Source organism: Polypterus senegalus, chromosome 2 (assembly GCF_016835505.1).
Source record: "Polypterus senegalus isolate Bchr_013 chromosome 2, ASM1683550v1, whole genome shotgun sequence".
Taxonomy (NCBI): domain Eukaryota; kingdom Metazoa; phylum Chordata; class Cladistia; order Polypteriformes; family Polypteridae; genus Polypterus; species Polypterus senegalus.
The window spans coordinates 274717980-274732583 of NC_053155.1; the positions used below are offsets into that span (position 1 = coordinate 274717980).

Here is a 14604-nt window from a genome sequence, read left to right on the forward strand (position 1 = left end):
GCAATATTAAATCAGCATTAGATAAAAATACAACTTATACAACAATGCAAAATGAACACCCACCCGCAAACAAATATACCGTACTGTAAAAGTAAGACTATGAATATGACGGAGTGATGAGTAACCTTATGACCTTTGCATAAAACAGTCCTTGTAGCCAGTGTCGCGAGTGCTAATCTGATATAACAGGCGAGCAAAGAAACTTCTCTGTCCTAGATGGCTACAGCCTGTAATGGACTTTCTAAAGAATCGTGTTCTCAAACATTAAATAGAATAAAGCTCGCAACGACGAAAGAAAACACCGCGCATGCACTTTCTACACCTACACGATACGGAAGACGGTCGATTTGCTGCCGTTTACCAACTGACCAATCGCCTCGAAGCGTCCTTGCGCAGCACCGGAGCATCCACGTGACGAGGCAATACATGAAGCTTATTGGTGGAATAGCAAAGATCGTCACTTCCGCAGTGCAAGTTTCCCGCGCCTAGCCTATGCTGTCTCGGAGTGCAAGTGTAAAGTTTTGTCAGACCTTGAAATAAGAAATCACAGCATACTTCATCACAAACGCTAAATAGTATGGCGCCTGTGTCGAATTCGGATACGGATGCTGATAACCAGGATAAGGATAAGGGTAAGTGTAGAGTGACGAGTGCGCAGTTATTATGGAGGGAAGGTTTATATTTTGACAGCGAGGAATGCTTTTCGCATGGCACGTGTGTATTTTGAGTTTTTCGCCTATTCAGCTTTTCGCATATTGTAAAAAGCGGCAGGTGTAGGATGGAATAGAACGGGGAGAAGAAGCTGATTTTAAACACGTTTATATTTCTGCACTAACTTAATATAACGTCTAACTGGACGTGGAGTTATTTGTACATTAGTGTATTGTTCTGTTATCGGTGTAACTGGGTGTTTTTTTTGGCGTCTCGGGGCAAGTGTAGCACCGAAAGCTACCCATTTTTCCTGATAGCTATGTGTGTCTTCAGGAGCTGCAAAGTTGGAAGTATATTTAAGCCATTGCTATGAGTTTGTTCTGTTGAACATGAACTATCGAATGTTTCATTGTATGCAGTAGCTTCCTACTTACCCTGTTTTGAGTCATGGGCATCCGATATCTGACCCAGTCGCTTTGGGCATACCCAGAATGGGATGTCAGTCTGCTAAAGGACAAAGTCTGTTCTAGTGGGGCAGTTTTTACTGTTGTTAGCGTTGTTGTTATCTCCCATGCACATCTTTGGGATAAGAGCACTTGCTTCTTCACAACTGTGCCTTTCGTAAATATTAAAATGATGATTTGGTGATAAACAAAAAGTTCAAAGCTGTAAATAAGTTTTAATTTTCTAATTCAAATTATATTAATGATCCAAGATGACATTTTTTATTATGATAACACGTTTACACTGCAGGGTTTACGGTATGTAACTTTTTTCAGGCTGACACAGTGAGGTACGCTTTGTTTTCTTTCTACTTCATAAAAGGGTGAATAGCTGGCAACAGTACAATTTGATCACCATATAAATGTAAAGATCTGTTCATTATGTTTCTGTTAATGTTCTTTTTTTTCTTGTTTGCCAGTGTTTAGACTTGATGCTGAATAGTAATGTCTTTTAATAGTTTAAACTAATTTAGCACACAAGGAGTGGCAAATACTTGAGTCATTTTACATTTCATTTTACTTTAAAGCTTTGCGCAAAGGTCTACTGAGTACCTTTTTATGCTGTCCAAGAACATTTAATTAAATGTGGCCTACCTCATTCTTTGAAAGATGTAGTGTTTGTTCCTTTTTATTTGTACTTGCATTTCAATTAATCTAATTATATTTTAGGAGTAAAATCGTGTTAATCTAATGCTTTTATTTTGGTGTGACTTGCATAGATTCTGCAAAATGTGTCTGGTTTAAATATGTTCCAATATTAAGATTTAAAGACTGATTGATTATTAATAATGATTTAGGCAATGCCTTGGGATTCTCATTTATACTACTTACTTATTTGTATTGTGTCTGTGTGTGTGTGCATATGTGTACATATGTAGGGGTGGCACACTGGAGGCGCTGTTGCCTTGGAAAACGGAAGCCATATCCACCCTGCATGGAGTTTTAATTGTTCTCCTGAATTCCTTCTGGGTTTCCTGTACCTGCCCAAAGACATGCAGGTTAGGTGGACTGGCAGTGTTAAATTGGCACATGTGTGTCTCTGTATGTTCATCCTATGATAGGCTGGCACCATGTCCACGGATTGTTCCTGCCTTTGGACATATGCATGCTGCTATAGGCTCCAGATTCCTTGCAGCCCTGTTCAGGATAAAGCAGGTTTAGAAAATGGATGTATGTATGAATTCTGCAAATGTAAATATTTCCTTGTACTTCATGTAAAGCACTTTGAGCTATGCTTTTTGCATGAAGATGTGCTATTAGTGCTGGGCGGTATGACCAAAATTCTATATTACAGTATTTTTCAAAATTATACCGGTTTCACAGTATTCTATGGTATTTTTTTCCCCATGCATGAGTGGATGTTAACCCCATTTTCCACTGAAATTACTGCAGTAGACTGGCTAAGAATGACCAATTCCAATGTCATGAGAATTGAAAATTGTACAAAAAACATTTTAATGTGCACACAAGTATTATTACAGGGTTGCATGGCCCCATAAAGTGATAGTTTTCAAGGAGGTGGCACTAATGAAGAGGAGGAATCACATTGCATGACAGTTGCGGTCAGAATACAGAACCTTTAATTGAACAAATTTTGCAAGCAACTTAAAGTATAATTTTGAGAACATATTTTCAACCATCCAAAGAGGCATTTAGAGGTGCTTGTCAAAAGTTGCATTGCACTGAACAAATAATAAATATTCTTTGTAAACCAACTACAGTAATCCCTCCTCGATCGTGGGGGTTGCGTTCCAGACCCCCCCGCGATAGGAGAAAATCCGCGAAGTAGAAACCATATGTTTCTATTGTTGTTTTTATATATTTTAAGCCCTTATAAACTCTCCCACACTGTTTATAAATATTCCCCGCAGAGTTATACAGCAAATCCCTTTGTATTCTCTTAGATATTAGGTAAGATTCATTGAAATTATGTATATAAACACACTGTTTATATACAGTAAAACCTAAATATTATTTTAAAGATATTGAGTGTCTCCGATATCACATGTTACAGCCATTACGATAGACATTCCACCAGCAATAAATACGTACAATGCAACAAAAATAGTATACAGTAAATGTGTGTGTACAGTGACACTAAACGTACGTACATGTGCTAAGTACTGTAAGTAGAAAATTATGGTTACTCACCAACAATGACACGATGACTTGTCCGATAACAATGAGTTTTATTTTACTGCACAACAAAGGAGAGCGTTACAGTTCTTAAAGGAGCCACTTAAGGTGATTGTGTAGCACTGCCGTTGTTCTTCTTCTGGCAGTCTTCAATCCAAATCCCTAAAGCAGATTCCATCCAGACTACTGCCTTATTACATCCACTTACAACTTGTTTTGCACCCTGGTTAAAAGGACACTGCGGCCGTAGATCTTATATTCCTTTCCTACTTTTTAAATAAAAAGAATCGTAGCCTTCAACAAATCCAAAACGTTTACCTTTTCGGCAATCGGTAACATCTTCCATTGGCGCTTGGGCACGGCCCCTGAAGCAGTAGCAGGAGCAGATTGTTTTGGAGCCATAATGAAGGGCTTGACTATGCACAAAGATAAACACAAAAGAGCACAAAAGTTAACTCTTTACACAGCGAAACATGTTGATGCTGAATGACCGAGACGAGACTTCCTGGTTACCACTGCATTCAGCAAGCAGGAACATAACTGCGTGCTCTGATTGGTTAGCTTCTCAGTCAGGTGAACTTAACTGCGTGCTCTGATTGGTTAGCTTCTCAGTCATCCGCCAATAGCATCCCTTGTATGAAATCAACTGGGCAAACCAACTGAGGAAGCATGTACAGGAAGTAAAAAGACACATTGTCCGCAGAACCCGCGAAACAGAGAAAAATCCGCGTTATATATTTAGTTATGCTTTCATATAAAATCCGCGATAGAGCGAAACCGCGAAAGTCAAAGCGCGATATAGCGAGGGATTACTGTACACTTTATGTTAATGCTAATCTGTGTCCACTGACGTGTTAGCTGTATTGATTGTAATGGCGTTGGTTATCTCGATCCACTGCTTGCTTTTTTTGTCGTAAACAGTACCTCTAGCAAACCCGTCTACAAGTGACGTCTGGCTCGAGTGTCCTCTAGCTTTTTCAGTTTTACCTGAGGACGTAGAGGGTGCCAATCGTAGTTCCATACATTCATGGTACTCCAAAGTATGTTTGCTGCTAAGGTTGTGCAGCAAATTGCTCGTGTTGACAACTTTAGCTCGACAGTATTTGCAAGTAAATATTGTCTGGTCCACATCTGACCTTTTAAAACCAAAGTATCTCCAGACAGCAAACAAGGCTCCTTTTTTCGGTAAAAGTTCTTCAGTGTCATCATGTTCTACTTTATCGTCTGTTACAGCTTCAGTTTTGGAATGTTCTCTGTCCATTTTCACTGCGCAATACCTCCACTAACGCATGTACTCCGTTGTATGCGTGTTTAGTGATGTAGCAGTGAAAAAGGTCCCCCTTAAACAGTTTCCCGCTGTGCAACGTTCCGAGCATTGTTTAGGCAATTTAAATCAGTGTTGCGGTATAAGACAAATCCATATCATAGCAAAATTGAAAAACGGTATTTGGTACAAACCGGTATACCTCCCAGCACTATGTGCTATATAAATAAATGTTGTTTTTGTTGCATACACTGTTTGTCTAACCAGTGTCAATAAAATGCATGCCACACTGTAACAGAGCTACATGAACCCTGTGGACATCCAACATTGGACCTGCAGATGACTTTTTAGCATGCGGCACAATTGTAATATGTGCGCTGAGAACAGTGTGAAGCATGACTTATCTGACCAAATGATATTTTTCAGCTTGTTTTCTTTGCACTTCAGTGTACAGTACTGTCAATATTTTGCATTTTCATCCACAGTTGCTCCTAGTAGATGAGACTTTACCTTTTAACCTCAATGCAAACATCACTTTAATGGGCATGTCTCAGGAAACACTCCCAGTGTGCCCCAAAAATCAGCCCTCTTTTGAAGTTGCTTAGACTGTTTATTTTTTTTATGCCAAGGTTGCCAATGTAATGCACAACTAGCCCTTGTCAGCTTTTTTTTTTTTTTATACATGGCATGAAGTATGATGGGATGTTAATTGTTCAATTTTCTCAATGTCCAAAGCTTTGGTCCACAAATTAATCATCTTTTTAAGTGTTTGTTTTTTTATTTTATTACAGCAGTTGCCAATATGTGTACATGTTTCACGAAACAAACAAGCCCTAGATTACGGTGATTCTGTAGGCGCTCATTCTGGGTATGATATTAATCTGCATCCAGCCCTACAAGCAGGTCCTCCATCTCGCAGGGAAACTTGGGGGTTGATGCCAGGATTGGCACTCCAGCCACTGTAAAAACCTCACACTGTTCAGTGTGGTGCTGAGGTGTCGCCTGCTTCACTTGGGTCCCAATTCAGGTGGTTCGGCGTGCGGTGGGTGCAGGAATGAGCTATCGGCGCATGCTCTCAACCCCTCTCTGCAGTTGCGAATAATCAGATAAAACCTCAGGTTTTTTTTCCCGTTTGAGTTTTTCATCTAGTAACTTTAAGTTTTTGCTTACAAGCAAAGCAAACTAATTTTGGCTTGGAGAAATTCATAGCAGCTATCACTAAAGGTGAGAAATATTACTGCACCCTATTGACTTTGTGGCCACTTTAAGTCATTTTGTGCTGCTGTACGTATGTGACGCCAAATGTAACTGGCAGTAAATTTAGGTAAGCAGCTCAATCAGCAGCTGCCTGTAATTCCCAGTATCCTAAGTGTGCATCTCATGTTTCTCATTTTAAAGAGTATAGATTTTGGAAGGGGAGTGGGACACTTAAGTCCCTGTCATACTACATGACTTTTCCAGGTATAGATAATCTTATTGTCTGCGTTGAGGGCATTTGTGGCAGACTTCATTAAACGTCAGTCACCTGTGACTCTCGCCAGCAAAATTGAAAGTTTTTAATTTTGTTTTAAGTTACAGTGGTAGGTGTGTATCTGTGCGGGGAGCTGATAACAATTAAGTCCTTAGCTGGAAATACAATTTATTTAATGTGATAATGGAAGAAAGCAGGTTTTCAGACCATTCAGGGATTGGATAAGGTCTTGGAGTGACACTTTTAGCGATCCCTTGACAATCATAGAATGTTTCTACTGAAGGATCACTTGTCAGTTAGTGTTTGGATTTTGTGCCCTCATTACAGTGATCCCTCGCTATATCGCACTTCGACTTTCGCGGCTTCACTCCATCGCGGATTTTAAATGTAAGCATATCTAAATATATATCATGGATTTTTCGCTGGTTCGCGGATTTCTGCGGACAATGTGTCTTTTAATTTATGGTACATGCTTCCTCAGTTTGTTTGCCCAGTTGATTTCATACAAAGGACGCTATTGGCGGATGGCTTAGAAGCTACCCAATCAGAGCATGTATTACATATTAAATAAAACTCCTCAATGATATAGGATATGCTTCCCGTGTGGTGTTTGATTGTTTGCTTTTCTCTGTCTCTCTCGCTTTCTCTGTCTGACGGAGGGGGTGTGAGCAGTGGGGCTGTTTGCCTAGAGGATACGGACGCTCCTTTAAAAAGTGCCGCTTTATCACGGTGCTTCGGCATACTTAAAACCCAAAAGCACGTATTTGATTTTTTGATTGTTTGCTTTTCTCTCTCTCGCTCTCTCTCTCGCTCTCTCTGACATTCTCTGCTCCTGACACACATTCTTTGAAGAGGAAGATATGTTAACATTCTTTTAATTGTGAGAAAGAACTGTCATCTCTGTCTTGTCATGGAGCACAGTTTAAACTTTTGACTAAAGGGTGTTATTTCATGTCTAGAAGGCTCTAATAATGTTAACAGTGTGGGAGAGTTAATAAGGGCTTAAAATATATAAAAATAACCATACAAACATATGGTTTCTACTTCACGGATTTTCATCTATCGCGGGGGGTTCTGGAACGCAACCCCCACGATCGAGGAGGGATTAATGTATATACTTTCCAACTCTACAAGGTACTGTGTCATTATGAAAAGCAGTATAGTGTTAAGGCATACTTTTACCATGCTGTACATACCTGTGGTTCATTTTGAATTAAATTATTTGTATTTTGCGATGTAAAGTACTATAATATTACTTTGCTGTCATTTCATTAATAAGTTTAAAGCGTTTTCGTTTCAAATAAGTAATGAAGCATTATGCCTTTTTGCCAGTAATTCTATTAATGGATATTTTCAGTGCAAGCTCTGACTTGGCATACAAAATTAGGTTACAAATATCAGCAGTTTGGCCACAGCATTCCTATGTTGTTTTAAATGTGCTATATAAATAAATTGACGTTGACATTGAATATGTTCCACAAGACATTGTCTAAGCAGCTCCAGTCAATTTAGGATGTCTTGATCAGTTTTGCAAATTTTTTTTGCTATTGAATGTCTACATTAATGTGACATCATGTGAGAAGGTGGCGATGACCAATGCTTCATCATGTCCACTGTCCCCCTTGGTTGTTTGTTTGGTGATTCCATTCCTCTTTGTTTCTGCATGGGGTTTTCTCCCATATTCTTTTAGACTTCCCCTAATTTACTCCTCTATATTGCTTCTGTGTGAGTGGACCCTGTGATATAACTTGCTCCCTGTCCAGGAATTTGTCTTGCCTTTCTACTAGATGTCCACACCCTTGACCTAGAATTAGATTAAGTGGTTTTGAGAATGTAAGCTAAACTATACCTTTTGTAGCTTCTGAATTAGCATAAAGCAGTTGCAGTGACAAATCTGTTTTTTTCCTTTCGTCATTAGTTTCCTCAAAACCTATGAATGCTTATTCCATGTATTGCTCAATCAATCAACTGTGCATCTGTGGATTCAGTACTTTGGCACTAGGAAGTTTAAAAGAAGTTCACCTAAGCATTTCTTGTTCTTTACATGTCAGTCACTTGCATTTATTGGGGAAAATTCTTAGCCAGATACACAACAGACCACTGATTTAACTGTGTGTTGCTTCAGGGCCTTCTTGCATGTATAGCTCAAGTTCAATAACATTAAGATCCAGGGCTTGCCCTAGCCATTTTGTGTTTCTGCCTTTTTTGGTTTGAGGTTTAATATCGCAAGATTTATTTTCACCTCTGTGACAGAATCTGAACAGAATTTGTGACCAAGTTCAAATCCCACTAGCAGCACTGTGCGACCATTAGCCTGTCTCTTCAACTGCCTCCTGTATCACAAATGTTGTAAGTTGCCTTGGATAAGGCATCCACCAAATAATAATGCTAATAATGAACCTGGCCCTTCAAGTAACTGATTCCATATTTATTTGCACTTTATGCAAGCTGTCATTGATTTCAGGTTGATTAATTTGATGTTGCAGTTCATTTTTCTACTGTAGGATACTGCATTAATGGTGATTTTTTGACATAGAATAATTGCAGAATTCAGTGTTTCACTGTTGTTGCTTAAATGACATTATGTATAGCAAAAATGATTTGCAAATTGTTATATTAACAAGTTTACTGTCCTTTAGTTTTTCACATCTCTGTTAATGCACTGATTAAAGTTAACTTCTTGATTTATTTTATTAAAAACATGGTTGACCACTTTTTATGAAATAGTTACATAATCAGTGAACACAACATATTAGTTATAACTATCTTTTGAATGCTGTTAAAGTTAATATAAAAAAAAAAAGTTCCCAGTTAAAAAAAAAAATTTCAGTTAACAGGACAGTACCTTTTTAAGTATATCAATTTGATCACCTTGTTTTTTACCTTCTTTTTTGTTTAGACTGATCGCTATTTCCACAAGGCAGCGTTAAGCTTTGACAACCTTGATTTTTGGAAGGAGTACTATTGTGTATATTAGTTATTTGTAGGTCAAGTGTCAACAAAATAGATGGGGAAAATGCAGTTGTGCAGCAATATATGTTACGAGCCTTTGTGTGTTTTGTGTTCTTTATATCTAAAATCTGACATGTGGTTCATGTGTGTATTAGACACTTATATGTGCCTAAGTTTCATGCTTATTTTAGTTTCCCCGCACAACATACTTTAGTTCATTAAATAATAACTTGTGTTTTATGCATGAGATTCTTTATTTACTTATGCGTTTGCATATAAATAAGAGGGACTGGGCAGTCTAATGGTCTGGAATCCCTGCAGATTTTATTTTTTTGGAGTTTTTTTTTTTTTTCTTCTGTCCACCCTGGCCATCGGACTTTACTCTTATTCTATGTTAATTAATGTTGACTTATTTTATTTTCTTACAGTGTCTTATTTTTCTGTTCTTCATTATGTAAAGCACTTTGAGCTACTTTTTGTATGAAAATGTGCTATATAAATAAATGTTGTTGTTGTTGCATTATATCAGTTATTCACTTTTGTAATGCTTTTCTTGTATTAAAATTTGTCAGACATTGGCCTGGCCACATCTCGATCAAGACGGGAGAAGAAGGAAAAAACTGGTCGAAAGTCTGCTCTTGACTTATTGAAGAAAGCCAAAGCTGGGGAAAAGATCAAATATGAGGTAAATTGTACATAATAAGAACAGATTCCAGACTGCAGGCTTATTAAATCATGTGTTGCAACTGCTGCAAATCTTTCACAAACCTTTGAAGGATGAGGAGATGCTGTTATTCATTAGGTATTCTGTGCCAAATGGAACTGCATATCTTACAGGTTATGATAATTTATAAGCAGCGTTAACTAGTATACTGGATCTCATTTGGTAAATGTGTCTGTTAGCATAGCCTGTCTTGATTAGTAATTTGTAATATTTATGTGTTAAGTTTTCATTTTATCATCAGCTCTGCTTTAGGTCAAGTGTTTTTAAGACATGCATGTTTTGCAAGCTCTAAACCATGATATTATAATTTTTTATCCAAAAACTAAAGCCTACATTTTCAAGATATCAAATTTTTTTACTTCAAGTCACCATTAACCTTATGATAATTTAAAATGTAACTTACTTAAATGACCTTTGTCTTTTTTATTTTGCCTTTATTATGGATATACTGAATATCCATCCATCCATCCATTCATTTTCTAACCCGCTGAATCCAAATACAGGGTCACGGGGGTCTGCTGGAGCCAATCCCAGCCAACACAGGGCACACGGCAGGAACCAATCCAGGGCAGGGTGCCAACCCACCGCAGTACACACACAAACACACCCACACACACTAGGGCCAATTTAGAATCGCCAATCCACCTAACCTGCATGTCTTTGGATTGTGGGAGGAAACCGGAGCGCCCGGAGGAAACCCACGCAGACACGGGGAGAACATGCAAACTATACTGAATATCAAATTGTGTAAAACAAAAGTAACAGTTTTTAATTTTACGATATTTCGATTAATTATATGATGCTCCATACTGATTTTTGTTTGAAAGAAATGAAGTGTTCATCTTTCAGACGCTTCTGAGAGTCAGATAATCCTTACAAAGCCTTAAGTCAACTGATTGTAGGGCATTGCCCACTGATTACCTATGCTGATGTTGTGCATTAATTAGGGTGAGCTTCATATTTTCTTATTTAAAAATTACCATGAGAGTGCTTTCACGTTGCTTGTGTTTTCAGGTGGAAGATTTTAGCAGTGTTTATGAGGAAGTGGATGAGGAGCAGTATTCAAGGCTAGTTCGTGAGCGACAGGATGATGACTGGATCATTGATGATGGTAAATGATTTTATTTTTAAATTAAATTTGATTGACAAATGTGATTACATTGCTTATTCAGCCAAACCTTGAGTAATAGTGGAAAGGGAGTGATTGGTATATTGAAATGGCATTTACGTGTATATTCTTCACTCTCATATCTCCTGCCATCAAACACTGCCCCACCAACCATAATAAATCAGCTTTCCCATGTTTATGGTTTGTCCAAGACACTTGATTTTCTGTTTGGCATAGGTAGATGAGGTGTCCTTGTGTTGTTTGAGCTGCTCTGTAACTTGCATCATTGGGTTGTCGTCATTGGGGGTATTGGAGCAGAACTTTGCAATTAGTCACCATTTATGTCCTACAAGGGGAGTGGAGATTTTATACTAATCCTGGATAGCCCTGGTTAACATCGGTAATTCTATTTGTACTTTAGTTCTGCCAGAACGAAGTGCATGACAAAATTATGTTCTCCGTATTTTGAAAATGTTTTTAAGCTTTTAAAAAAAGAGAAAGTATTAAACATTGTTATAATGTTTGTTGTTAAAGAGAGTGCTGTAATAGATACTGAATGAATTGAGTGCTGATTCAGTGACACTTGGATTTAGAGCTGCTAGGTTAAATTGGCAGGTCTTTGTCTGTGTAATGCTCACCAAACAGTATTTGTGTCTTTTCTGTTCTCTGATCCAAGTAATCACTCATCCAAGTTACTTACATACTCATTCACTTTAACTGGTTAGCAAAATTAAATCCACTGAAATTCATGTTAGGCTAATTGGTAATTTTTTTAAATTATCCTTCAAGTGACTTTTAACTGTCTCCAAATAAAAGGATGCAGGCACAGTGTACCTCTTCATTAACTGTTGTCCTGTTCATTTTCTGTTATCATTTGTGTTTATAAATTGAATGGTTAAATTCAGTCTGTTCATCTAATACCCATAGCTTCTAAAGATCATTGGTTCTTTCCCCAGCTGTAGGTGTGTATTTATAAGCTGAATAAATATTTATTTATTATTTATTTACTTACTTAATTGCTTGCATATGGATATTTTATAAAAGATCAATATATAGTATGTTAATAGAAGTCAAAAGATAACTTGGATACATTGGCATTTGTACTGAAATAAAATATCAAAGTCCATGAGGAGGGTCAACATATTGTCTTAGAAAAAGGTGTTTATGTGTAAAAGGAGTAGACTTTTTGTTACTGTAACATACTTCACATTAAGTATTTCTGTCCCAATATGCACATGAATAGTTCCTTATATATTGTTAAGAAACCATCTACTTTTAATATAGATTATAATTGTATTAATTGTCTTTACTGTGGTTTGTGAAGGTATCTAAATATACTGAATGTTAAATTCCCTCTGCAGTTTAAAATAATTTGTCATGAGATGAAAGCATCTTTAACCATTTTTTTGTTCTTTAAATGTAAGATGGAACTGGCTATGTAGAAGATGGTAGAGAGATCTTTGATGAAGAACTTGATGAAGATGCATTAGACACAAATTCAAAAGGTGTGTTACACGTTTTATTTCTTTTATGTCAAGTGATTGTAGATTAAAATTACTTTAAACCATTTAATTATGAAGTACTTAGTTTTTACATTATTAAAATATAAAATTGTACCTTCTAGTAACTTGGCATGCAGTCAATGTTGTAAATCTAAGTGATGCATCCACCAGTTTAGCCTTACCTTCTCTCTCTTTTTTTTTTTTTTTTTAAAATTGGTCTATTAAAATGACTTTGACATTGTTGTTACTCCTGCTATTAAAACATCCATTGTTATACTTGTAGAGGGCTGTTTTAATTGGTTTCTATTTACAACATTTTAATTGAAAAAACATGAATAAAGTATGTTTGTGTGTGACTGATCAGGCACATAATTAAAAGCAATAACTGATGAAGTGCATAACATTGATTATCTTGTTACAGTGTGACCTATCAAAGGGTGGGATATATTAGGCGGCAAGTGAAAAAACAGTTTCTGAAGGTGACATGTTTGAAGCAAGAAAAATGTGCAAGTGTAACAATGTGGGTAACTTTGAAAAGGGCTAGATTGTGATGGCTAGATCAGAGCATCTCCAAAATAGGCATGCAATGGTTAGTACCGACCTAAAGTGGTCTAAGGAAGGACAACTGGTAAAGAGATGACAGGGTCATTTTCTCGCAAGGCTTATTTTGATGCATGTGTAGAGAGAAGGCTAGCATATCTGGTCCTATCTCACAAAAGAGTTACTGTAGCACAAACTGCAGAAAAACTTAAAGAATGCAAAGAGAGAAAAGTGTCAGCATGCACAGTACATCACTGCTTGCTTTGTATTATATAGGCTTGTATAGCTGCAGACTGCCCATGCTAACTTCTGTCCACTGCTGAAAGCACCTACAGTTGGTATGTGAGCATCAGTACTGGACCATAGAATAATGCAAGAAAATGGCCTTGTCTGATGAATCGCTATTTCTTTTAGAACATGTGGTTACCGGGTGTGTGTGCATTGTTTGCTTTAGAAGGAGATGGCAGCAGAATGCACTATAGGAAGAAGGCAAGTTGGTGAAGGCAGTGTAGTGCTCTAGGAAATGTTCGGCTGGGAAACTTTGGATCCTGCCATTCATGTGATTATTACTTTGACATTTACAACCTTTCTAAATAGGGGTGGACAAATTGGCTTGTACAGGGTTTGTACACTTCAGTACATTTTTAATCATGGACTTTTTTATGACCTTTTTCAATTACCGATCAACACAAGACTTCTCCCGGACTACTTTACACTATTGTTCACATATGAATTCAAATTTATTTTTAAATTGTTGACTGCTTGAAACATTTCCTGAAAAAGGTTATTATGCTCATTTCTTGTATCAATACTGCTTGTAAGAAGAGTCACCCGAGACATGAATGTCACTGCCGAGGTAAGTAAACCTCTCGACAAGGTCGACACTCTCTCTGCAGACAGACACACTGCTGATGGCTGTGCCCAAGAGGTCATTAAAGGCCTGGATCTTGGTTTTTATCAGGACACTTGCAAGGCCAGACACTCTGACTGCTCATTCAGTCTCTCAAGCTCCCCGATCAGAGCCTCCATTAACTCCGCGAATATCACAGCATTGTCAGCAAAGTCAAGATCCGTGAATGTTTCTTTACCAACAGCTACCCCACAGCTGCTGGACCCCATGACCTTGCCCAACATTCAGTCCATACAAGCATTGAACAGAGTAGGAGCAAGAACACACCCCTGACAAACTCCAGAATCAACTGGGAAAAACACAAGAGGTTCTGCCTCCACTCTGCACAGCACTCACAGTACCAGTGTATAGGCCGGCCATGAAATCCAGCAACTTCAAGGGGATCCTGTGAACCCTCGGGATGTCCTACAGGACATAGTGGTTCTGTGTAAAAGACTGTGGGATCTCACAGGATATGGTGACAGTACTCTTAATATTTTCATTATAATCAGCTAATGGACCCTTCATATTAAAATACTGTTTTGGGAGCTGCGATTGCATTACCAAAGGGTATTAAATTTTTTTTTATTATGCATCATCTATAAAGCAGATTGGGTGACCTCTCATTGCAGTACACCAGAAAGTTCTGTGCATGACTGCTACAGCTCGGTGATGTCGCACTGGCCTTCCAAAACATAATTGCATGCTGGGGAGAAAATCTTTCTGTAAGCCTGCCGCAAGTCGAATTTCCAGGAAAATATTCTAGGAACAAGGTGAGAGACTGAACACCATATATTTTGTGCGAAAAGCGCATTGGCTAATTTCGTGAATTCACACTAATCCTAAATATCTGGTAGTCTTCTG

General features: G+C 37.8%; 1 protein-coding gene across 1 annotated transcript in view; it reads left to right on the forward strand.

Annotated features, from left to right (window-relative positions):
* Window positions 1-475: 475 nt before the first annotated feature.
* pola1 (polymerase (DNA directed), alpha 1) overlaps window positions 476-14604 on the forward strand; it is a 430119-nt gene continuing 415990 nt past the window's right edge. Inside the window, exons 1-4 of the mRNA XM_039745606.1 lie at window positions 476-632; window positions 9550-9662; window positions 10716-10812; window positions 12234-12314. Of these exons, the coding sequence (XP_039601540.1) occupies window positions 578-632; window positions 9550-9662; window positions 10716-10812; window positions 12234-12314 (346 nt within the window). The 5' untranslated portion in view covers window positions 476-577. The remainder of the gene's footprint in view (window positions 633-9549; window positions 9663-10715; window positions 10813-12233; window positions 12315-14604) is intronic.